General features: G+C 34.8%; 1 protein-coding gene across 1 annotated transcript in view; it reads right to left on the reverse strand.

The window, feature by feature from the left end:
- STK3 (serine/threonine kinase 3) overlaps positions 1-23,333 on the reverse strand; it is a 274,712-nt gene that overhangs the window by 183,894 nt on the left and 67,485 nt on the right. Inside the window, exon 4 of the mRNA XM_027576725.1 lies at positions 22,080-22,194. Within this exon, the coding sequence (XP_027432526.1) occupies positions 22,080-22,194 (115 nt within the window). The remainder of the gene's footprint in view (positions 1-22,079; positions 22,195-23,333) is intronic.

Raw genomic sequence — 23,333 nt, forward strand, 5'->3', positions numbered from 1 at the left:
CTTAAAGTTATCTGTGATACAGTATTATTTTAACAATCCAGTTGAATATTAAAGCTTGAATGAGGTATCTACACATTAGGCCTTTTAACTTCGATTATGAAATGAAAGGTTTCTATCCCTCAATAAAATCATTTAAACAACAATAAACAGTAACATTTTCTAGAACAGAGGTATAACACTGTCTTAAATTTTTATACTACTTTATGGTTATAAGGAGTATTTTATGAGTCTCACAACAACTCAATTAAGTAAACAGAAACACATCGTCCTTTTTTTAGATGAGGAAACAAATTCAGAGAAATAAAGTGGTCTGTCAGATATCATACAAATATTAAGTGGCAAAGCCCATGTCTTCCGGCTTACACAAACATGAATATATGAATTGGTTTCAATATAAGAAAACACGGAGTTGCAAGGCTTGCTCCAAGGATGATATTCAAAATATCTGACAATTAGTAAAGGCAGTGTCTAATCAAAAGTGTCACCAACCATAATACCAATGGTTAAATTAGGGATAGATACCAGCCATAAACAAGCAGTAAAACTGAACGCCTGCCTCATCCCAGCATTCAAATGTAGATTATTTTAAATGGTGTGCCTGCCAAACAAAACAAGTATACTGTTAATAAATTCTGCAAGGACACTCACTTGGCCTGAAAAGTAACCTTAACTGAGGACACTGTAAGTGGCTTAGTGAGTATTTTATTGAAACTATATGGAGCACTGGGTGTTGTACGAAAACAATGAATCATGGAACACTACATCAAAAACTAATGATGTACTGTATGGTGACTAACATAATAAAATCCAATTAAATTTAATTTAATTTAAAAAGTATACGCTTAATACCACTAAAACAAACCCATAGATCAATGATTTAAACATTTTTAAATGATTTAAATAAAAATAGAAGAAAATCAAAGTATCAAACCAGTAGGCAGAAAAGCAGTTTCTCATCAAAAAAAGCAAACAAAAAATATGAGAATTTATTAGCTTTGTCTACATAAAAACTACAAGCTTAGAAAACAGAAAAATATAGAAAATGTAGTAAGATATTTAGTGTATAGATTTAGAACATAAAGAGCTCACATAAATCTTTCAGAAAAACAATAAAACCCCACAAATAGGCAAAGAAATGAATATACAATTCACAAATATACAAAAACTAAAAATAAAGCTGTTAACATACACAGAAAATATTAAACTTCAGTTATTATCAAAGAAAAGCAAATTAAAACAATGAGGAATCAATTATAAAATTATCCCATATGGATCACAATGTTGCCGAGGATAAGAGCACATGTGTGGCAGACAGGAAGAATATTAAGCATGTGTGAAAGTGATCTAAGAATGCAGAAGTATTTTCCAAAAAGCCCTAGATATCACTCATTCACTGAAAAAAACATTTATTGAGCACCTGCTCTACATTGAATTTAAAAAATCTTTAACCTAACCTTTTGTGGCTCCAATCTAGCATGAAAGACAGACTTCAAAACTCAGAAACTATTATTAAAAAAACACTTTTCAAAGTGAAATGGGACCACAGTGGAGAGCAATTAACTAGGGAAGAAAGTGGAAGTGGCATTAAGATTAGGCTCTGAATAAAAACAGTAGCTCACCATCCAGAAAAAGGAAAGATTTCAAAAGAATAATTCAAATAATTAACTAAAGAATAGTATAATAGTTATGAAATGGCACTGAGAAATCAAGTAAGGCCTATTTTTTTCCCTTCTATTAAGATGAGAAAAATGGTTAAAAAAAAAAAAAGCGATGGGCCAAATTTCAGCCTTCTAAGTACCAAAATGCAGGTAAATCTCAGCAAATTTGAAGGAATAAATGTTTGCCTGGCCTCTTTTAAATAAATGTCAATGGTATCAAATGAACTGTGGATAAAAGCAGTATCAACATTTCACAAGCATTTTGTGGCACTAATAGAGAAGAATGAGATGGGAACTTGTGTTTATTTAATGGAAACTATACAATAGACCTTGAACAAAATGTTTATTTCATGTCCTTTACACACACTATTTTGTTAAAAAGAAGGGAAAGAAGGGAAAGAAGGAGGGCAAGAAGTCAAATAGTTGACAGTCATTTTCTTAAATAGCGTTTTGTTCTCAAACAACCTTTAAATATATGAAATTTCTTTTACATAAACATAGCCAGTTACCAAAGTGACTAGAATTCTATTTGGCAACAGAGGGAACTATTCCCATTACTATATAAAATTTAAAGTAGTATCATTTTCATTTCTATAATTAAAACTTTTCATCAGTTCAGATAGACCAGACTATATCCAGCTATTTCAAAATGGTCAGGTTTATTCTAAAAACACTTAAAACACACACACACACACACACACACACACACACACACACGGGAGAGAGGATCTTACTTTATACAGAAGGAGGTAACCAATGTAAGATTTCTGTTCTAAGATGGGAAACTCTTAGATCCATTCTCAAACCACAGCTGACACTTCATTTAGTGGTATCTGTCAAAATCCTTTCCAATGAAAAATTTTTATCAAGAGAGTACTTCATCTGTGGACTTAATTAGGTTATCTTTAACAATACAGGTTTAATTTTATTTCTATCGCTATATAACTGGGGCAATGTCATTTAAAATCATTTGAATCACATTTTATAGTCTATTTAAAAAAATAAATAAAGGAAGGTGAGAGAGATATAATAAACCATGAATAAAATACTCAATAATCAGGGGTGGAAATAAGACTTCTATAGCTGAGCTAATACACTAAAAGACGGAAGTCTACATCTGGTTTCAATACTGGTATGAATTCACTGGCAAATTTTAAAAGAATCTCATTGTACAAAAACAAAAAGATGGTTTTGATAGGCTTTAGTCTTCTGGTTGCTTTTGTTTCTAGAGTCATATGATTAGTATAATAATATGATACATTTAATATGTCACTGTGTATATGGTTTTGATAAAAATGCACCCACCAAATTGTCTCAAGGGCACATGCACAAGCTGTTTTAAAATATATATACTGCCTTAATGTTTTTATGTCAGTAAAAACAAATTCAAGTGAGCTTTTGTACATTCATACAAAATTAAGAATTTTAATTTTCTAAAAATGAATCTTGACAATCTTACCTAAACCCTACCACCTTTCGGACATAATTATTTATTTACATAAAATAATGCATTAGTTCTATATTTAGTACCTATGATCTATTAAGAAAATGAGAAAGAATGAGACATAGTTCCCCTTTCAAGGGCCATACAGACAGCTAAAAATATCTGATTATAAAATTTTAAGTTTCAACTTTCACAGTGACTTTTCATAAAGTCTTGAACACCATTTGATGAAAACTCACCAATGTAATCCTTACACGGTCTTTAAGTCCTGGATCAAATCTCGCCTCTTTCAAGAAATCACCCTATATTCCCCAAGTCAGGGTTTACCTCTCCAGTGGTGATATGATAACATCAACTAAATACCTTGCATTTACTGAGATTGAACTATGCTGGCCACATGACAGCTATCATTTCATTTAAGACCCCAACACAACTGTGGGAGGTAAGTACTAACAAGAATGTATTAAGGGCCTGTCATACTGCCCTTGCCTTCATGGTGCTCAAAATTTAAGTGGAAAGGCAAGGGCACAGGAACAAATGATTACAACATTAGGTAATGCAGGTAGCACCAGGGTTAGCTAGAGGGGCACTCCAGAACAGGAGTTCCGAAAGTGATCATGCATCACAACCAGTACTCTGAAAATAAAACCCAAACTGTATCATTTAACCCTCAAGTCCTTGTATCGTTCAAGCCCTGACAATCTCACCACACCATCTCCCTATGCCAAGAAGCCTTCACAGAGGAGGTAACTTTTGAGCTGACTCTTAAAGAATGAACAAAGTTTGTCAGGTGACCAAAGACGGAAGGAAATACTAGCTACGTGTAAAGGCAACGGGCATAAAAATATATGAAGTCCGGCACTAGTGAATGGTTCTTTGTGTCTGAAGTAACGTGTCTGGAAAAATGGTACAAAATGCAAAGGTAGGTTAGGGCCAAACTCTGCTCTACGTACCTGCAAATTTTTAAGTGGAAAGATGAAACGAACATATCTGACTCTTCAGAAAGAAAACTCTGATGGCAGACTCTCAGTCTACTAGTGTGGAAAGCTAGTGTGGGGAAGATAAATAATAAAATCACTTATAATAGTCATAGCACGGGGAGCAGCAGACATAGCAGCTAACAAGGACACAGCCTTGCTTTCAACTCCAATGGCGATTCCTGTGGTAGAATTAATAATGAACATCTTAAGCAAAATTAGACAAAAGCAAGGAAGATGAAGAAGAGTCAGAGCATGCAGGGAAGCAGGAAGGCATCGAAAGCAAAATCCATACTTCTTTCATAATCCAAGCTGAAACTGCCTCAGCACTAAAAAAAATCATATATGACTTAGGTAGAGCCTCTCAATCAAAAAAAAATTGTTATTAAAAATGAACTAGCCCTCTAACCCAGTAATGCCATTTCTCAGAATGTATCCAATGGACATAACAACATAAGTCTGCCAATACACAAATACAACAGTTCCTGCAGCTTTGATTATAACAACAAAAACAGAAAAACTGGAACTCATTTTATCCAAAGTACTGAAAAAAAATATATTTTGTTACATACACCCGGACCTATATGTACCAGTAGAGGAAGATCTCTAAGATATATCAGAAGTTAAAGGGGAAAAAAAAAAAGACAAGGTATAGAACACCACATATACAGTATGAATCCCTTGTGTAAATAGGATATGCATACATATGTGCTCAAAGGACCCACAAGAAACTATTAACTGACATTACCTCAAGGAAGTAAAATTGAAGGATGAGTAAAGAGACACTAAGTTCCTCTTCCATACTATTTGAAATGTTTACTATGTTCTCATATCACTTATATTTTTTCCTTAATTTATATCATTAAAAGGGGGAGCGGCTCACACACTCTGGTTAAAAGTAGAGAACTGTGCTATACAATTTTAAACGATCTCCATCTAAAATTGTTAAAAATTAGGGGTGCCTGGGTGGCTCAGTTGGTTAAGCATCTGCCTTCAGCTCAGGTCATGATCCCAGGGTCCCTGCTCAGTGGGGAGTCTTCTTCTCCCTCTCCCTCTGCCCCCCCCCCCGTTCCTGCTCTCTCTCTCTCCCTCTCATGCGCTCCGTCTCACAAATAAATAAAATCTTAAAATAAAACAAAATTGTTAAAATTAGAGATCTGCAACTTAAGGAGCTAAATTCTCATTTTCTGGAAAATTAACTTATAAACATCTCTTGATTTCCTGATTAACCCAAGACTTTTACTGGATAAGACATAATAATCGCTTAGCATATTTTTCTAACGCTAGAGAATATTCACTATTTCAACAAATATCATAAAATTCTTAAATCATTAGTAATTAAAAATTATATACCATTGTTAAAGTTTTTGCCCTGAGAGTAATAAAATAGCAATTTAAGTTTGTGCAGAATTTTCCAGGTTACAAAATGTTCTGACACTCATCCTCTTTGTTCCTCACAAGAAAACACTGAGGTAGGTAAGGAAAGTAATATGATATTAGGTCCATTTTAGGCTTAGGCATCTTAAGTTTAAAGTAGTTACACAATGTACCCATGGTCACAGAGCTACTAAGTAACAATGCAGGAATCAACGCTGGGTCTTCTGGGTCTTCTGGTTCCGCATCCAAGAGTCCTTCCACTAAACCACATCACTTCAAATAACTATTGTCACGGTGTGCTCAGGGTCAGACTTAAGACAGGGAGGGAGGGCTCACCGTCCATCTGGCAGTGACAGGCAGTCCACCAGGCAAGGAATGTACCATATAAAAATAAAGTGTATGAAGGTGGGCCTGACTGATGAAAAGGAAACAGAACTGGGAGAAATGCCAAGAACAGCAACTAAGGTGAAGACTGGGCGGTTTACCAATAAGGGTAGCCAAGGAAATACCTTCGTAAGGTTAATTTACTTAGTTAAGGTGGAAGAGAAAGTCTATTGGAGGAACTATATTGTAATGTGGAAAAATCATAAAGAAAAGTGTTTATAATCCAATCAAAAGATTTAGGAAAGATGTAATGGAGCGTAATGTGTATGATGTATTTAATCAGAGATTAAGACCTGGCACATGATTGCTACAAAAAATTTGAAAGGCCTAATCCTACAGTGCATGGTCATGTTAATGCTGTGGCTTGGAACTTTAAGAGGCATGTGTGAAATATACTTAGAACTCAGTTTCACTCTGTGGGATACACCAAATAAGGAGCAAGAATTACTTTCCACACAAACGGACTCATTCTCCTAAGATTCTAGTACAGCTCTGAATAGTAGTACCCACTCAGGGTAAGAAAATTCTTCTTAAGAAAAGGGGTCATGGATACAAGAACTAACACCAGGGTCAGTCCACCTGGTCTAATAAGGAACCACCGGTCTTTAATCCTGATGAACAGACTTTCCAGGAGAAGTCTTATGGCAAACATTCACTGCTGACACGGCAGACACAGGTTCCCAGAGAACTATCAGCCTTTCCATCCCTTACTTGGGACAGAAGGAGAAAGTTATTGAAGACCCAACAGTTTCGACTCCCAATGTCAATAAATGTGTCTTCTAACATTTCACATACATTTTGGGAGTTATTTAGAGGTGGGGTTTTTTAATTGTGCTTTATTCCTGATACATTTTGTTTTGATTTTAGTTTTAGTAAATATATAGAATTATCTGTTATATTTTTCCATTCTAACACCCATTCACCCTTCTCCTGTTAACATATTCTGATTCCCCTTAGGAAATCATTACTTCCCCATCCTCAGAATATGTATTTCTAGCAGTCAGCTTTATCTTAGCTCCAGGTTAGACACAGACCAAGATCTAATCCAATTACCACATCACATTTATTGGCCACAGTGATGTGCTCAGGGAAAGGAACATGACCCATTCAGAAGCAGTGAGGCACAAAACTGCTTGCTGGATTTCAACTAGAAAGTATAAAAAACCCAGTAGCTGCTGGTAGCCATCTTGCAACTATGAGGCAAAAATCTGTGTGAGACTAGAATCACCTTTCATCCTGAATCAGCCATGCATGAAACTAGCTCTGCAAAGATTTTTAGTTATGTGAGCAAATAAATTCCCATTTTGGCTTAAGCCAGTTTAGGCTGGGTTTTCCGTAACATAACCAAGAGTTGAAACTGATACAGTAAAATGAAGCTGATACCAAAAAGTGGGGAAGGTCCTAGAAAAAAGGTTTGTATAAAGCACAAACCACTGACCAACTCTAAAAATATTAAAGGTTATTTCAGATATTTAACAGCATGAGATCTCTGAAGTTGACTTCTATATTTTGCCCCTAAACAAAAGGAATATGATATTGGGAGCAGGGAAAGTAGTATAAGCATGTTTTTTAAAAGGAACGTGCAGTGTTTTTTAAGTCTCCTTTTTTGCCTTCATTTCCTAGTACCACTTCCCCTAGCTAATAAATGTTTACTCCAAATTGTGTTAATATTACATTTAGACTTCTCATTTTACAGAACTCCTTGAATGTTTCAGTGCCCATTAGTTTTTATGGCATACATGATATAATCACATAAAATGGTGACCAAACACACTGCTAAAAATCAATGGCTTAGAGAAAGTTGAGGAGTCAAGTAGCAATCTCTGAAATACCTAAATCTCAAAGGTAATACTTAAGCTTATATTTAAAGACTTTATCTTAACATCCATCAAGTCTCAGATTCCAACTTCTTTACAATCAAAATTTCTCCCCCTCTTACTCCTTCTCTCTTGGGAAAAAGAATACATACATTTAATGGGGCTCTTAGGTATTCAACATGAGGAAAACACTGGGAAAAACAGCAAAGCAACTCAGTAACTCCCTCCCACCCCTCACCACTCTATCTCATCCCACCCAAAAAAAGAAGGATTGAGGGTATAAAATAGCCAAGGTTTTAAATAATAAAAAGTTTATGGGATTCTTCCAGAAAAAAAAAAATCTGCTCAACACAAAGTACATACATTAGAAAACATAACTAGAATATTTTAGCCATTATTATATACAAAAGGGCAGAGAGAGGCTGTCTTTCATGAAATCTGGATTGCAGATGTTTGGCAAAAAAAAAAAAAAAAGATTAATAATCTATCACAAAGTCCCACAACTAGTGATTCGAAATGAAAGCTTTCACTACTTACACCATATGTAAATATACATATATACATGCTGCTTATAATCCCTTGATCTGAAGAAAAAGAGAACTGATACTCTACTGTGAAAATGGTCAGTGGGCAGACATTTTAAAATCCTTTCCCACATGAAAAGATTCCTGGAAAAGAGATCAGAAGACAACAGAAAAGCACTCAATATATATGGAGTTGTAAATCCTGTATGAACTAGTATCTATTACACAAAGGGGGAGCATGCAACAAAGTGATTAGGGAAGTCAAACATGAATTAGTTCAGTAACACAGAGGCAAATATAAACCCCCGAAAAGCACTTTATGGAACAGAAATCCATACAAATAAAAAAGATGTCTATTATTAGCAATGAAATAATATTAAACTTGAAACTCCAAATAAATCTTAAGTCAGTAAGAAATTGGTATGCCTTCACCCAAGGGAAAAGAAAATCTATTTGAAGTAATACAAAATACAAATTAAGGCAGAACATATATTTTCAAAATACAATAAATCAAATGTTTACTAAAAAGACTATTATGTACATGGCATTAATTCAAAGGGTACTAAGATAAAATACCCTAGTATGTTGTGAATAGCCCCTGTCTGATTCTATTAAAGAAATTTTCACTGTACCTAAAAATGAAGCAATCTTATTAAGTCAGTACCTCCCTCATTAACAAAGATAATTCAAAGTACCCACAGTGAATGGTTCCACAGACCGCATATATTATGCTCACACACAGCTGATTGCAAAGACATTCCTACCTATATAAGCGAGATGACAGGATGTGATGACAGTATCAAGAGCAAATACATACAGGGCTTTTTATGCACTAGGTGATGCTCCTTGTACTTTATATATTTAATCTTCAGAACAACTCAATGAAGGAGGGTGATCTTCTTATCCCATTTAGCAGATGAAGAAAATGAGTAACAGAGAAGTTAAGAAACTTGCCCAAGTTCACACAGCTAGTATGTAGCAGAACCAGAATTCAAACCCAGATATTCTACCTCCAGAGCCTGTGCTCTTAAGTATTACAATTCAATTCTAGTAATGTGATATCATTTCAACGCTTTCCTTCCCTCTAATCTACTTACCACTCTGTGATTCAGTTTCCGATCTACAAGATGGGTCAATAATAGTTCTTACCTTATACAGTTGTTTAATCCTCGTATGAGGATTAAATGCAAAAACATGCACAATGTGTTTAGAATAACCAATACTATATAATAACTACTCATAAAATAGTTATCAAAAATCTGTTACCAGAGTTGAGAATAACAGTTATAAAACTAACAATCATGGCAGCAGACCTATCCACAGAGACCTGGCAGGCCAGAAAGGACTGGCATGATATATTCAGAGCACTAAATGAGAAAAATATGCAGCCAAGAATACTACACCCAGCTAGGCTGTCATTGAAATTAGAAGGAGAAATAAAAAGCTTCCAGGACAAACAAAAACTAAAAGAATTGGAAACACAAAAATAGCCCCACAAGAAATATTAAAAGGGGTCCTCTAAGCAAAGAGAGACTGACTAAAAGTAACACAGACCAGAAAGGAACACAGACAATATACAGTAACAGTCACCTTACAGGCAATACAACAGCACTAAATTCATATCTTTCAATAGTTACCCTGAATGTAAATGGGCTCAATGCCCCAATCAAAAGACACAGGGTATCAGATGGGATAAAAAAACAAGACCCATCAATATGCTGTCTCTAATAGACTCATTTTAGACCCAAAGACACCCCCAGATTGAAAGTGAGGGGGTGGAAAACCATTTAATATGCAAATGGACATCAAAAGAAAGCTGGGGTGGCAATCCTTATATCAGACAAATTAGATTTTAAACCAAAGACTATAATAAGAGATAAGGAAGGACAATATATCATACTTAAAGGGTCTATCCAACAAGAAGATCTAACAATTATAAATATCTATGCCCCTAACATGGGAGCAGCCAATTATATAAGGCAATTAACAACAAAATCAAAGAAACACATCGACAACAATACAATAATAGTGGGGAACTTTAACACCCCCCTCACTGAAATGGACAGATCATCTAAGCAAAAGATCAACAAGGAAAGAAAGGCTTTAAATGACACACTGGACCAAATGGACTTCACAGACATATTCAAAACGTTCCATCCCAAAGCAAGAGAATACACATTCTTCTCTACTGCCCATGGAACATTCTCAAGAATAGATCACATCCTGGGTCACAAATCAGGTCTCAACCTGTACCAAAAGACTGGGATCATTCCCTGCATATTTTCGGACCACAATGCTTTGAAACTAGAACTCAATTACAAGAGGAAAGTCAGAAAGAACTCAAATACATGGATGCTAAAGAGCATCCTACTAAAGAATGAATGGGTAACCAGGAAATCAAAGAAGAATTTAAAAAATTCATGGAAACCAATGAAAATGAAAACACAACTGTTCAAAATCTTTGGGATGCAGCGAAGGCGGTCCTAAGAGGAAAGTATATAGCAATACAAGCCTTTCTCAAGAAACAAGAAAGGTCTCACATACACAACCTAACCCTATACCTAAAGCAGCTGGAGAAAGAACAGCAAATAAAGCCTAAACCCAGCAGGAGAAGAGAAATAATAAAGATCAGAGCAGAAATCAATGAAAAAGAAACCAAAAGAACAGTAGAACAGATCAATGAAACTAGGAGCTGGCTCTTTGAAAGAATTAATAAGATTGATAAACCCCTGGCCAGACTGATCAAAAAGAAAAGAGAAACGATCCAAATAAATAAAATGAATGAAAGAGGAGAGATCACAACCAACACCAAAAAATACAAACAATTATAAGAACATATTATGAAAAACTATATGCCAGCAAATTAGATAATCTGGAAGAAATGGATGCATTCCTAGAGATGTATAAACTACCAAAACGGAACCAGGAAGAAATAGAAAACCTGAACAGACCCATAATCCCTAAGGAAATAGAAGCAGTAATCAAAAATCTCCCAACAAACAAGAGCCCAGGGCCAGATGGCTTCCCAGGGGAATTCTACCAAACATTTAAAGAAGAATTAATACCTATTCTTTTGAAACTGTTCCAAAAAATAGAAATGGAAGGAAAACTTCCAAACTCATTTGATGAGGCCACCATTACCTTGATCCCAAAACTAGACAAAGACCCCATCAAAAAGGAGAATTACAGACCAATATCCCTAATGAACATGGACACAAAAATTCTCACCAAAATACTAGCCAATAGGCTCCAACAGTACATTAAAAGGATTATTCACCACGACCAAGTGGGATTTATCCCTGGGCTGCAAGGTTGGTTCAACATCTGCAAATCAATCAATGTGATACAATACATTAATAGAAGAAAGAACAAGAATCATATAATCCACTCAATAGATGCAGAAAAAGCATCTGACAAAGTACAGCATCCTTTCTTGATTAAAACTCTTCAGAGTGTAGGGATAGACGGTACATACCTCAATATCATAAAAGCCATCTATGAAAAACCCACAGCGAATATCATTCTCAATGGGGAAAAGCTGAGCTTTTCCCCTAAGGTCAGGAACACGGCAGGGATGTCCACTATCACCACTGCTGTTCAACAGAGTTCTAGAAGTCCTAGCCACAGCAACCAGACAACAAAAAGAAATAAAAGGCATCCTAATTGGCAAATAAGAAGTCAAACTCTCACTCTTCACAGATGATATGTTACTTTATGTGGAAAACCCAAAGACTCCACCCCACAACTGCTAGAACTCATACAGGAATTCAGTAAAGTGGCAGGATATAAAATCAATGCACAGAAACGAGTGGCATTCCTGTACAACAACAACAAGACAGAAGAAAGAGAAATTAAGGAGTCGATCCCATTTACAATTGCACCCAAAACCATAAGATACCTAGGAATAAATCTAACCAAAGAGGCAAAGGATCTGTACTCAGAAAACTATAAAATACTCATGAAAGAAATTGAGGAAGACACAAAGAAATGGAAAAACGTTCCATGCTCATGGAGTGGAAGAACAAATATTGTGACGGTATCAATGCTACCTAGAGCAATCTACACATTTAAGGCAATCCCTATCAAATACCATCCACCTTTTTCAAAGAAATGGAACAACTATTCCTAAAATTTGTATGGAATCAGAAAAGACCCCGAATAGCCAGAGGAATGTTGAAAAACAAAAGCAAAGCTGATGGCATCACAATTCCGGACTTCAAGCTCTATTACAAAGCTGTCATCATCAAGACAGTATGGTACTGGCATAAAAACAGACACATAGATCAATGGAAGAGAATCGAGAGCCCAGAAATGGACCCTCAACTCTATGGCCAACTAATCTTCGACAAAGCAGGAAAGAATGTCCAATGGAAAAAAGACAGTCTCTTCAACAAATGGTGTTGGGAAAATTGGACAGCCACATGCAGAAGAATGAAACTGGACCATTTCCTTACAACCACACACAAAAATAGACTCCAAATGGTTGAAAGACCTAAACGTGAGACAGGAGTCCATCAAAATCCTAAAGGAGAACACAGGCAGCAACCTCTTCAACCTCAGCCGCAGCAACTTCTTCCTAGAAACATCGCCAAAGGCAAGGGACGCAAGGGCAAAAATGAACTTGGGACTTCATCAAGATAAAAAGCTTTTGCACAGCAAAGGAAACAGTCAACAAAACCAAAAGACAACCGACAGAATGGGAGAAGATATTTGCAAATGACATTTCAGATAAAGGGCTAGTATCCAAAATCTATAAAGAACTTATCAAACTCAACACCCAAAGAACAAATGATCCAATCAAGAAATGGGCAGAAGACATGAACAGACATTTTTCCAAAGACGACACCCAAATGGCCAACAGACACATGAAAATGTGCTCAACATCGCTTGGCATCAGGGAATCCAAATCAAAACCTCAGTGACATACGACCTCACACCAGTCAGAATGGCTAAAATTAACAAGTCAGGAAACGACAGATGTTGGCGGGGATGCGGAGAAAGGGGAACCCTCCTACACTGTTAGTGGGAATGCAAGCTGGTGTAGCCACTCTGAAAAACATTATGGAGGTTCCTCAAAAAGTTGAAAATAGAGCTACCCTACAACCCAGCAATTGCACTACTGAGTATTTACCCCAAAGATACAAATATAGGGATCCGAAGGGGTACATGCACCCCGATGTTTATAGCAGCAATGTCCACCATAGCCAAACTATGGAAAAAGCCAAGATGTCCATCAACAGATGAATGGATAAAGAAAATGTGGTGTGTGTGTATATATATATATATATATATATATATATATATATATATATATACACACACAATGGAATATTATGCAGCCACCAAAAGGAACAAAATCTTGCCATTTTCAACAACATGGATGGAACTGGAGGGTAGTATGCTGAGCAAAATAAGTCAATCAGAGAAAGACATGTAGCATATGATCTCACTGATATGAGGAATTCTTAGGAAACAAACAGGGTTGCTGGAGTGGTGGGGGGTGGAAGGGATGGGGTGGCTGGGTGATAAACATAGCGGAGGGTATGTGCTACGTTGAGCGCTGTGAATTGTGTAAGACTGATGAATCACAGTCCTGTACCTCTGAAACAAATAATACATTATATTTTTAAAAAAGAAAAAAAAGAAGATAGTAGGAAGGAAAAATGAAGCGGGGGAATCGGAGGGGGAGACGAACCATGAGAGACTATGGACCCTGAGAAATAAACTGAGGGTCCTAGAGGGGAGGGGGGTGGGGGGGATAGGTTAGCCTGATGATGGGTATTAAAGTGGGCACATATGGAATGGAGCACTGGGTGTTACACGCAAACAATGAATCACGGAACACTACATCAAAAACTAATGATGTAATGTATGGTGATCAACATAACATAATAAAGTAAAATTAAAAAAAAACAACTAAAATCAGTGAGAATTTACCAAGCAGAATGGTCTTAATGCGTCCTTCACACTTCTAAAGAAGTGAATGTCTCAATAAAACTTGGCTTTCCCAATTATTTCCATTATAAAACAACAAGCCCACCACAAGCCTTGAAGAAAACATATATACATAACTTAGGAGTTGCTTTCTTCAGTCTGGAACTTCCTCCCCATTATATTTGTTCCCTCAATTGCTCACCCCGCCCCCCCACGCACACACCATATCACAGAAATATATCTCAACCAGGTAAAGGTAAATACTAAAAATTTCTCTTGTATACCAAGATAAATGTTTATATACATTTTAAGACTCAAAATTTATTTGGAATTTTAGTGTCATTCTCATCTGGTCAGCTGCACACTGGGTATTCTGAAAGGTTCAGCCAGAATACTACTCTCAGAGTTTGCCTTTCCCAAAGAGCTACAGAATTATTGAGACAGAAAAGAACAATAGCAATCTTCTAATCAAGATCTAAATTTTCTTCTAATTTTCTGTTGTGATGACATTCTTGTTTATATCTCACTGTACAATTGTGCTATGAGTTCTCTAAGTATAGATGAAAAAGGAGAATTGTTGGATGGATCCCAGGGTGTGTATGTATTCAACCTTATAAGGGATTATCAAATTAATCCTCAAAGTAGTTGTACTAAACACCTAAGAATATGAAAGTTATATAAAATATACATAAGGCGAGAGGGGAATATCACTGACTCATGTTCAAAAGCCAACCCAAATTTGTAGTTAATTTTAGTTATTTGCCTATCCTCCTCCTAAAACCTCATTAAGCAGATAGAGACTTTTACAATTAAATAAACTAATAACAAAAGATTCACCACATGAGAGTATAATGAATTTGGAAGCATTCTGTGGAAAGAGCCACAGCCAAGAGCAGGCAAAGAAAGGGTCTGCAACAAAACAGGTGACTGCCAAGTAAATTCCAGGGAGCTCCAGTTAGCACCACTGTGGGGCGGGGGGGCCGGAGTAAGAAGGGGATGGAAGTGGTGGCTAGCTTTTCCATGGTAGCTGAAAAGAAGAAAATGGAGTAATGAAAGAAAACAAGAAAATGGAATCCCTACTCTACCCCTACCCCATCCCCATATGTACAGATGACATGCATTCTGGGAAATGACCCCCACATGGCAATGGAGGGGGAGTGGTTCCTCTCTCAAGAAACTGAACAAATTGCCTCTGTAGGTCCTTCCCCTAAAAGCCAGGCCCAACCCATTCACCCTAAAATGATACCTGCTAGTCAAAAAGCACTGCTCAATGCTTCCAGTGAGAGTTGGTCAGCCTTCCTGCTGGTCGGCCTTGCCATGGGTAAGACCAGAACAAAGAAAAAAAGTGAAAAAACCACCCCGAAGAAGTAGAAATGATTCAGGAAACAGAAGATAACTTTTTCAAAAGCTTATTTTTCTTAGAGTGATGAGAAAAACTTTTGCATCCATGTCTCAGCATTAAGATGTTACAAAAAAGTAATAATCAAAAATGGAAGTTCTTGTAAATTAAAATATAACTCCTGAAATAAGAAGTTCAGTTAGAAGAGTCAGAAAATAAAGTAGAAGAAACCACTTCCTACCCACTCCCCCAAAAGCAAAAAGATTAAAAAAAAAAAAAAAATCTAGGAGGGAAAAAAAAAAATTCAGGAGATTCACCATCCAGTGAAGAAAACAGAGGAGCAGCTTATCAGAGAAAGTGTTCCAAAGCTGAAGAAAGACACAAGTGTTTATTTGAAAAGAACTGAGTGCTGAGCATAACTAATAAAAAGGACTCACACCTATGCACATCCTTGTGAAGAATCTTATTCTTTGTGTAGTATCAGAAACATCAGGATAAAAAGAAAAGTCTAAAAAGTTCCAGATTTAGGGGAGTGGGGGTGGGAGGGTGGGCAGGTAAAAAAAAACCTACAAATAAATAAGACTCTGAGAGGCATTAGCTATAACATTAGCAACACCGGAAGCTAGAAGATAATAGACAAAAGCTCTCAAAGCTCTGAGAGAAACTTATTTTCTATGTAAATCTCTACATAAGCTAACTATCAATCAAATGTGAAAGCAAAATAAAGACATTTTCAGACATGCAAGGACTCAAATAGTTGACCTCTTATTCTTGTACCGTGAAGAAGACAGTTTAGGAAGAATACAAAACAAGGGTGAAAACCAAGGAAATAGGAAATATACAAGAAAATGATGGCACTAACCCAAAAGTCCAGTGAAAAGAAATTCCAAGGATGCAGCTGTACAGCAGACCTAAAAAGCAATGAGTCCACATTAGAACAAGAAATCAGGAAGCTCCAAAGAATGTCTTCTCAAAGAAGAATCATATAAATTCCAGGAAACAGATAAAATGAGTAAGAAGGTAGAAGACATTAGCAAAATGATAAAGATGGCATATGCTGCTTCTCTAAACATGAAGGGAAAAAAAAACAAAAGGAACACCTCCAGGGAAAACAAAAAATTATACAGCAACATCATGATCCTAACATAGATCCATCAAACTACAATGTGGCAATGATTCTGAGCAATTATGTGTGAGAAAAGTAAATCCACTTAAGCCAGATGCTGGGAACTTTCTCCTTCAGATGACCTAGAAGTATGACACTGAACTCATAAAGAGGGAAATATAATTTTAGTATATCATTGTTTCTTCTTCCAAGATGTCCTTTGCCCTCTCTTCTCTGATTCATTCATTCATTCATTCACTCATTCATTCATCCATCCATCCATCTATGCATGCAACAAATATTTACTGAGCATCCTGCATGCCAGTCATTGTGCTAAGAATGGAGATAAAGCAGTGAACAAAGAAGATAAAACCCTGCCCCGGTGGAGCTTGGATTCTAACGAGAGATGACTCCTCCTCTTCCAAGAATCTGCTACAGAGTTCTAATGCCTACGAAGCTTTCTCTGAACTTCCATGTTCGGCTAAGATCTTCTTCTTTACTGCTCCTAAAGAATCCTAACTCTTCATAGAGTCGAATTCAGTTTTTATATAGATATTACCTCAACAATGCAACAACAGAAAATTTATTAGTTATTTGTACCTCTACTGCAGAGCACTGCGCCTAGATCAATAAATGTTTTGAACCTTTCCATTCAACTGGAATGTAAATAAAACTGCCAAGTAAAATGTAAAGCAATATAGATGTTAACTATTATTTAACAGATGAGGAAGCTGAAGTCCCTGTCAGGTAAATGACTTGCTCAGATCATAAAACTAGTCTGTGAAAGAGCCAAAACTAAAATCCACAGCACTAGGTTAAATTAAAATAAGTGGTTAAATTAAAAAAATGGGCCAAAATGAGAGAGAATAACCTTGGGCCTTTATTTTCTCAGAACTTTTCCAAGTACACAACAAATGTCTAAGACATAGACTCTATTTCTTCCATTTGTCAAGGCATAGCTTAACAATTACATAAAGACCATTATGAAAGCTTCTAATCAAAAATATAATCTACTTTTAAAAAGCTTCAATTTCATAGAGTTGTGTATTTCTACTTTGCAGTATATAATACTTGAAACACATAAATGTTGAGATGTTAAATGACATTTGATATAAAATCTATTCATTTTTAAATGTTTCCTCACAAGGAAATTTCAAAATTATTCCCATAAATATATTTTATATATTCCCATAAATATTAAACTTTTTCTTTTTAAATTTGAAAACACTAAAAGTAAATAAATAATGCTTATATGAACTTCCATTAGTAACAACAACAAAAAGGCAAGAGGCTTCTTTTTTATCAGCCAACTTTAACCCTATTAAGGTTAAAGTTACCAAGATACGCATTTGCAAATTTAAGCAAAAAATTAAATTCACATACATATATAACTTCTGTAAAAATAAGGAAACTAATGCAATAGATTCTGTTATTTCTCACATTCCAAGGTTACTGGTAAACACACTTTCTATGGCCTTTCTTTGCTATATGAACATATCTGTTCAATAACCTGTAATACTAAAACTAAATAGAAGTAACCATGCAAATTACAACTTAGCTACAAAAATGCAACACTGAATAGATGGAGAGAGTTGTTTTATATTCATAGGACAAGCAGCCAAGGAATTGATCCTGTTTCAATTCAACAAACATTTATCAAAGCTTTGCTAGATGCCAGCAGCAAAATATTTCCAAAATGAATACGTAAAAATGTCAGTCCTTGAGTGGCTTATAGTAGGGAAAGGCAACTACAACGATTCTTCTCCTAAACACTCAGAGCTGACCAATTATATGTGATTTCTAGATACCACAGCAGGGTTATCTACACATAGGTTTCACCACACTTAAAAGATGGTTCAAAGCAATGTAATTATTTTGAAAAATAGTCAATTACTAAAATATATGACATCAGGACTTGAGCTGTGTGAGTCTGATCACAGAAATCAGGAATTTAACTCACATATATTTATAGATGCCCCAACACTCAGAAGTTGAAAGATTCAATGAATACTAACTATATGTTCATATAGCAAAGATTCAATGAATACATCTATTTAACATCTCATTTACTCATAATGAAACCAGGAGACTCAAAGAAACTTTTATCACCCACTGGAATACAGAAGGGTTTCAACTTCATCCTGTCTCTAGTAGCACTATTACTGATAACCACAATTACCATTATCAGCTCAAATGCCAACTTTTTGATCGGCCCCATGTTAAGCAGCAACATTTAAATAGATACAATCCCAACCTTTTGCTGCTCAGCCTCAGTTCCAATCACTGGAAAACGCCTAATTAATTCCTAAACCTAATTCTATGCCTTTATCTTTTCCGAAGATAGATGTTTTAGATGTTTTTTAGATGTTTTTAGAAAACATCCTTTTTAGATGTTTTCCAAAGAAAAAGTACAGGTCAAGGTATAAAACCTCTGAAAGATATATTTTGAAGCTCCTTCTTTATTATCTATTCTGACAATAAGATAATTGGTTTTATGACTTTTAAAATATATGAAGCACTCATATAACTATTAACAAACTGTCAGGGAATCCTGAAAATTGGTAAGAAAAATGCCAACAACAACAAAAAGATAAGCACAAAAAGGAATAAAAGAGCCAATACACATTAAAAAAAGGTGCAAAGTCTACCTACTAGTCAAAATATGTAAAAAGGTAATAATAATAGTAGTAAAAATTATAATAATAGCAGTTAGAATTTATTATGCTCTTTCTTTATGTGTGAATATACAGTAAAGACTTACCTAATTAATCAACCAATTAGATAAGAAACTACTCAGGAAAACAGGAAAAGTTTCAAAGAGGACACAATATGTGAGCTGGTCCCTCATGGATGCAAATACACTAGGCAAAGCCTGGGAGTAAGGGAAACCCTCAACTCAAAGGTGGAGGAGAGGATAAGTCACTAACATTTACAAAAACACCAAAATATGAATCCAGTTTCTATTCTAGGAGCCATTTCCATTCTAAAGTGCATAATAAAAATGACAAGTTATGAAAGTGTACAGAGAAGAGAGAGGTAAAACATAAACAGCGTTATACTTCAAGCTAAACAGATTAAACTTAAATATTTTTTAAAAGGTATGTAACTTAATCAGATTTGTTTTTTCCTGAACCTTTAATTTTCAAGGAAACATCTGATCAAAACCAGATAGCAATCGATAATTAAAAATCAGCAATACTTCATCCCTAATGAGATACCTTTCAAAGACAAGCACAATTCTACAAAAAGATGTTACTTAGGTGGTCCTCCAAAAGTCATTCCTTTTAAATCAAAAACTAAAAGAAACCACCAACCTAGAATTCTTTACCCAGTAATTATATCATTCAAAAATGAAGTGAAATAACATTTATCGCCATCATATCCACATAAAAGCATTAAAGGACATGTTCTTCAAGCAACTGAGAAATGCGTAAGAGAATAAGGAACAATTAAAAGCATAAACACTGACAATATAAACAATAAGAATGTCTTGTGCTGTTTAAAATGTATTAAATAGGTACATTAAATTAATAAATTAAAAGAAACAAAGCACATAACAAAAAACAAAAGAGCATATAAACTCTAAAAAAAAAAAGTTCCCATACCCTTAGGAAAAAATTGATTGTTCTGTGACCGTGAAAACAATTAATTACTAGAGTGAGTTTTAACAGATCAAGACAACTGTTTCACTGGTCACATTTTTGAAAACCAGCTGATTAATCGATAAGAGCCACACCTCTGAAATTCAGACAATTAGGATTATCACTCCAGTGATCATTCCTATAAAATGATCAAATATTTACAATGTCCAGGCATTTAAAAAAAAAAGGGATGATACAAATCTTATACTACTAATCCTCCCAATAGTGGTACTCTTTTCTGATAAATACATAAATGAAAGAAAAGTAGGATGCAAATATTTTTGAGATTTAACAGGAGCTGTTATCAAGGCAATACCCAGAGACAATAAACCTACAGCTTCGGATCCTATCTCATGCTGCTCTAAGTTCTTTTTCATATCTGGGAATCATACTCTTCCATGCTACCCCACACCCAAGGATAGCTGTTCTGTGAGAATAACAAACTATTTGAAATGTGTGACTCCCCAGTATATTAAGTGGATTCTATCTTCCAAAAAAAGAATGTGAATGGGGCAAAATATTCCCTTTGATAATGGGTAAAGGAGATTCCTGAAGATAATGATTCATTCATATCTGTATTTTAGAATTAGAGTATACCTTCACGGTTTGTAATTATTGGCAACAAGATAATAAAGTACTTGAATCTAATATTTCCTATCTATTCACACTGGTAACATTAACATTTAAAATCAAGAAAACAGATTTCCCATTTCACACACTTTTTACTTCACATTTCTAATACTTGGTAATTTCAAGTACCAAATGCACTGAGTTTAGCCCTGAAATGATTTTAAAACACTTCTTTAACTGGAGTATAATTATTTTCAATTAAAGCATTGTTCTGCCACTCAAGAATCATCTGATTTACATAAATACTAGTTAAGCACCACAGAAATTCTAAAATATACAATTAGAATGTCACAAATCACTTAATTCATTCTGTCAAAACAGGATTATTTTAATTTCTATTTCACTTCTTTTAAAAGAAATCCTATTTATTTTCTCTAACAGAAAAAAAAATTAGTAGGATAAACTTACAACTTTTTCCCCAAACTTTAAAATTATTCTGGTTAACCACAAATTGACTCAAGTAGTTAAGTATTTTTCTGAATGTATTTTACTGAAATATGTCTGACAACATACAATAATGTCATATAGTAATTAGGTTACTGTTCTACAGAATTACAATTTCACTGATTCACTCTTAACTCTACATTACAGATAAAAAGGTCACTTTTGTCCTTATAAATTATCCAAGTAAATTAGATGCATTTCTAGCATAAATTAAACAATTTTGTTAATAGCTCTTTTACTTAGGATTAAAGCATAACCATAAAAAGGATTATTAAATAACACATTTCACTAACTTGAATTCGCGCGCGCGCACACACACACACACACACAAAATTATGAGCTAGCTTTATCATTTTCAAACATCCTGACAATATTTGGGAAAATAAAGACAAAAATTGTTTTTCAATTATTTTTTAAAATTCAGAAACATAAAACTTCAATTGTTTACAAACCACAGATTATAACACAGAAAACTTGAAGAAATACCATAAATATTATGCACTTTAAATAAAATTCTAGCCATAACTTACATACTGATTCTAAATGAAAAAGTGGAATACCATGGTAGATTCTCGGTGACTTAATAAAAATTTCCTAACAAATAAATTAAGCAATCATATGACTCTCCAATTTGCCATACAAAGGTATATGGTTGGTTCTCACACCTCATACTAGATCCTTTTACACTGTAAAACCTTTTCTTTTTTCACACTGATATTTTCTTTGTAACAAAATACTACCTAGTCAGATTCTAAAGAATGAATCTTTAGAAATGAGATTAGCAAAACAATTTAAAAATACTTACTGTCTTGTTTCGTAATCTAATTATGTCTGAGACAGAGCCAGCGCCACAGTACTCCATAACAATCCAGAGGTCTGTGTTCTTAAAATAACTGCCATAGTACTTTACAACATATGGGCTAAAGAAAAATATACAGACAATTAAACTTAGTTAATTCCCAAAGAAAATTATTTCTTAATCCCAATAACAAAGTATTTTCAACATTTCATATTGTCCCAATAAGTAAACTTAATGAGTAAATATCTATTGTACATCAAATTGTCTATATGTAGGGTTCACCAACTGTGTATAATTAGGCTTTAATTCACGGATGAAATTTAACAGGATTACAAAGCAGAGGAGGCCCAAATGCTCTGAGTGATTCCCAAGAAAATAAGGCTTTGTTTTGGCAAAGGACTTAGTCTATAACATAAGGAACAAATGAAATATTTTAACTAAAGCATTTTAAATGTAAACCTTTAAGGGAGTTTGCATTCAGTCAAATAATAATATTCAGCTTTAAAATACTCTATAATTCAACGAAGCCAAAAAAATTATTTTTAATTCTCTTTTATTTGGGCCTCTAAAATTATAAAAATAAGTAATTACAACTATTTTTGCTTTAAATTCAGATAATTAAAATTAATTTATTTTTTTAAGATTTGTATTTATTTATTCATGAGAGACAGAGAGAGAGAGGCAGAGGGAGAAGTAGGCTCCCCAAGGAGCTCGATGTGGGACTCGATCCCAAGACCTCGGGATCATGACCTGAGCTGAAGGCAGACGCTTAACCATCTGAGCCACCCAGGTGCCCTAATATTAACAATTTAAAATATTTCTGAACTGAAGTTTTATGTCTTTCAGAGCAGAATAAACTATGTTTATAACCTAGTTGTTTTTAGGAAGACTCAGAAAGGGACAAATAGTCACATGTTTATTTATTTAATATTTAATACTTAATATTTACTAAGGGCAAGCTATATATACACTGATATGTAAAACATCTTGCCCAATTCAAAGAGGCAGAGTATCCATATTCACAGAATACACAAAAAATAAAAACAAGGTAGCATAAACTATGTATTAAACAGCTTAAATGCTGTAAGAATTAAAATAAGGAAATGGTAGAGCCAGCAGAAAGAATTTGTAGAAAGGGAGGAATTTGAACTATGAAAGAAAGGTTAAAACTTCAAAATATGGGTGAAGGAGAGATAAGAACATTCTAGAAAAAAGAAAGGCCATGAGCAAAAGCACAAAATAGAAAGGAAAAAACCAAGA

This window comes from Zalophus californianus, chromosome 4, assembly GCF_009762305.2.
Source record: "Zalophus californianus isolate mZalCal1 chromosome 4, mZalCal1.pri.v2, whole genome shotgun sequence".
Taxonomy (NCBI): domain Eukaryota; kingdom Metazoa; phylum Chordata; class Mammalia; order Carnivora; family Otariidae; genus Zalophus; species Zalophus californianus.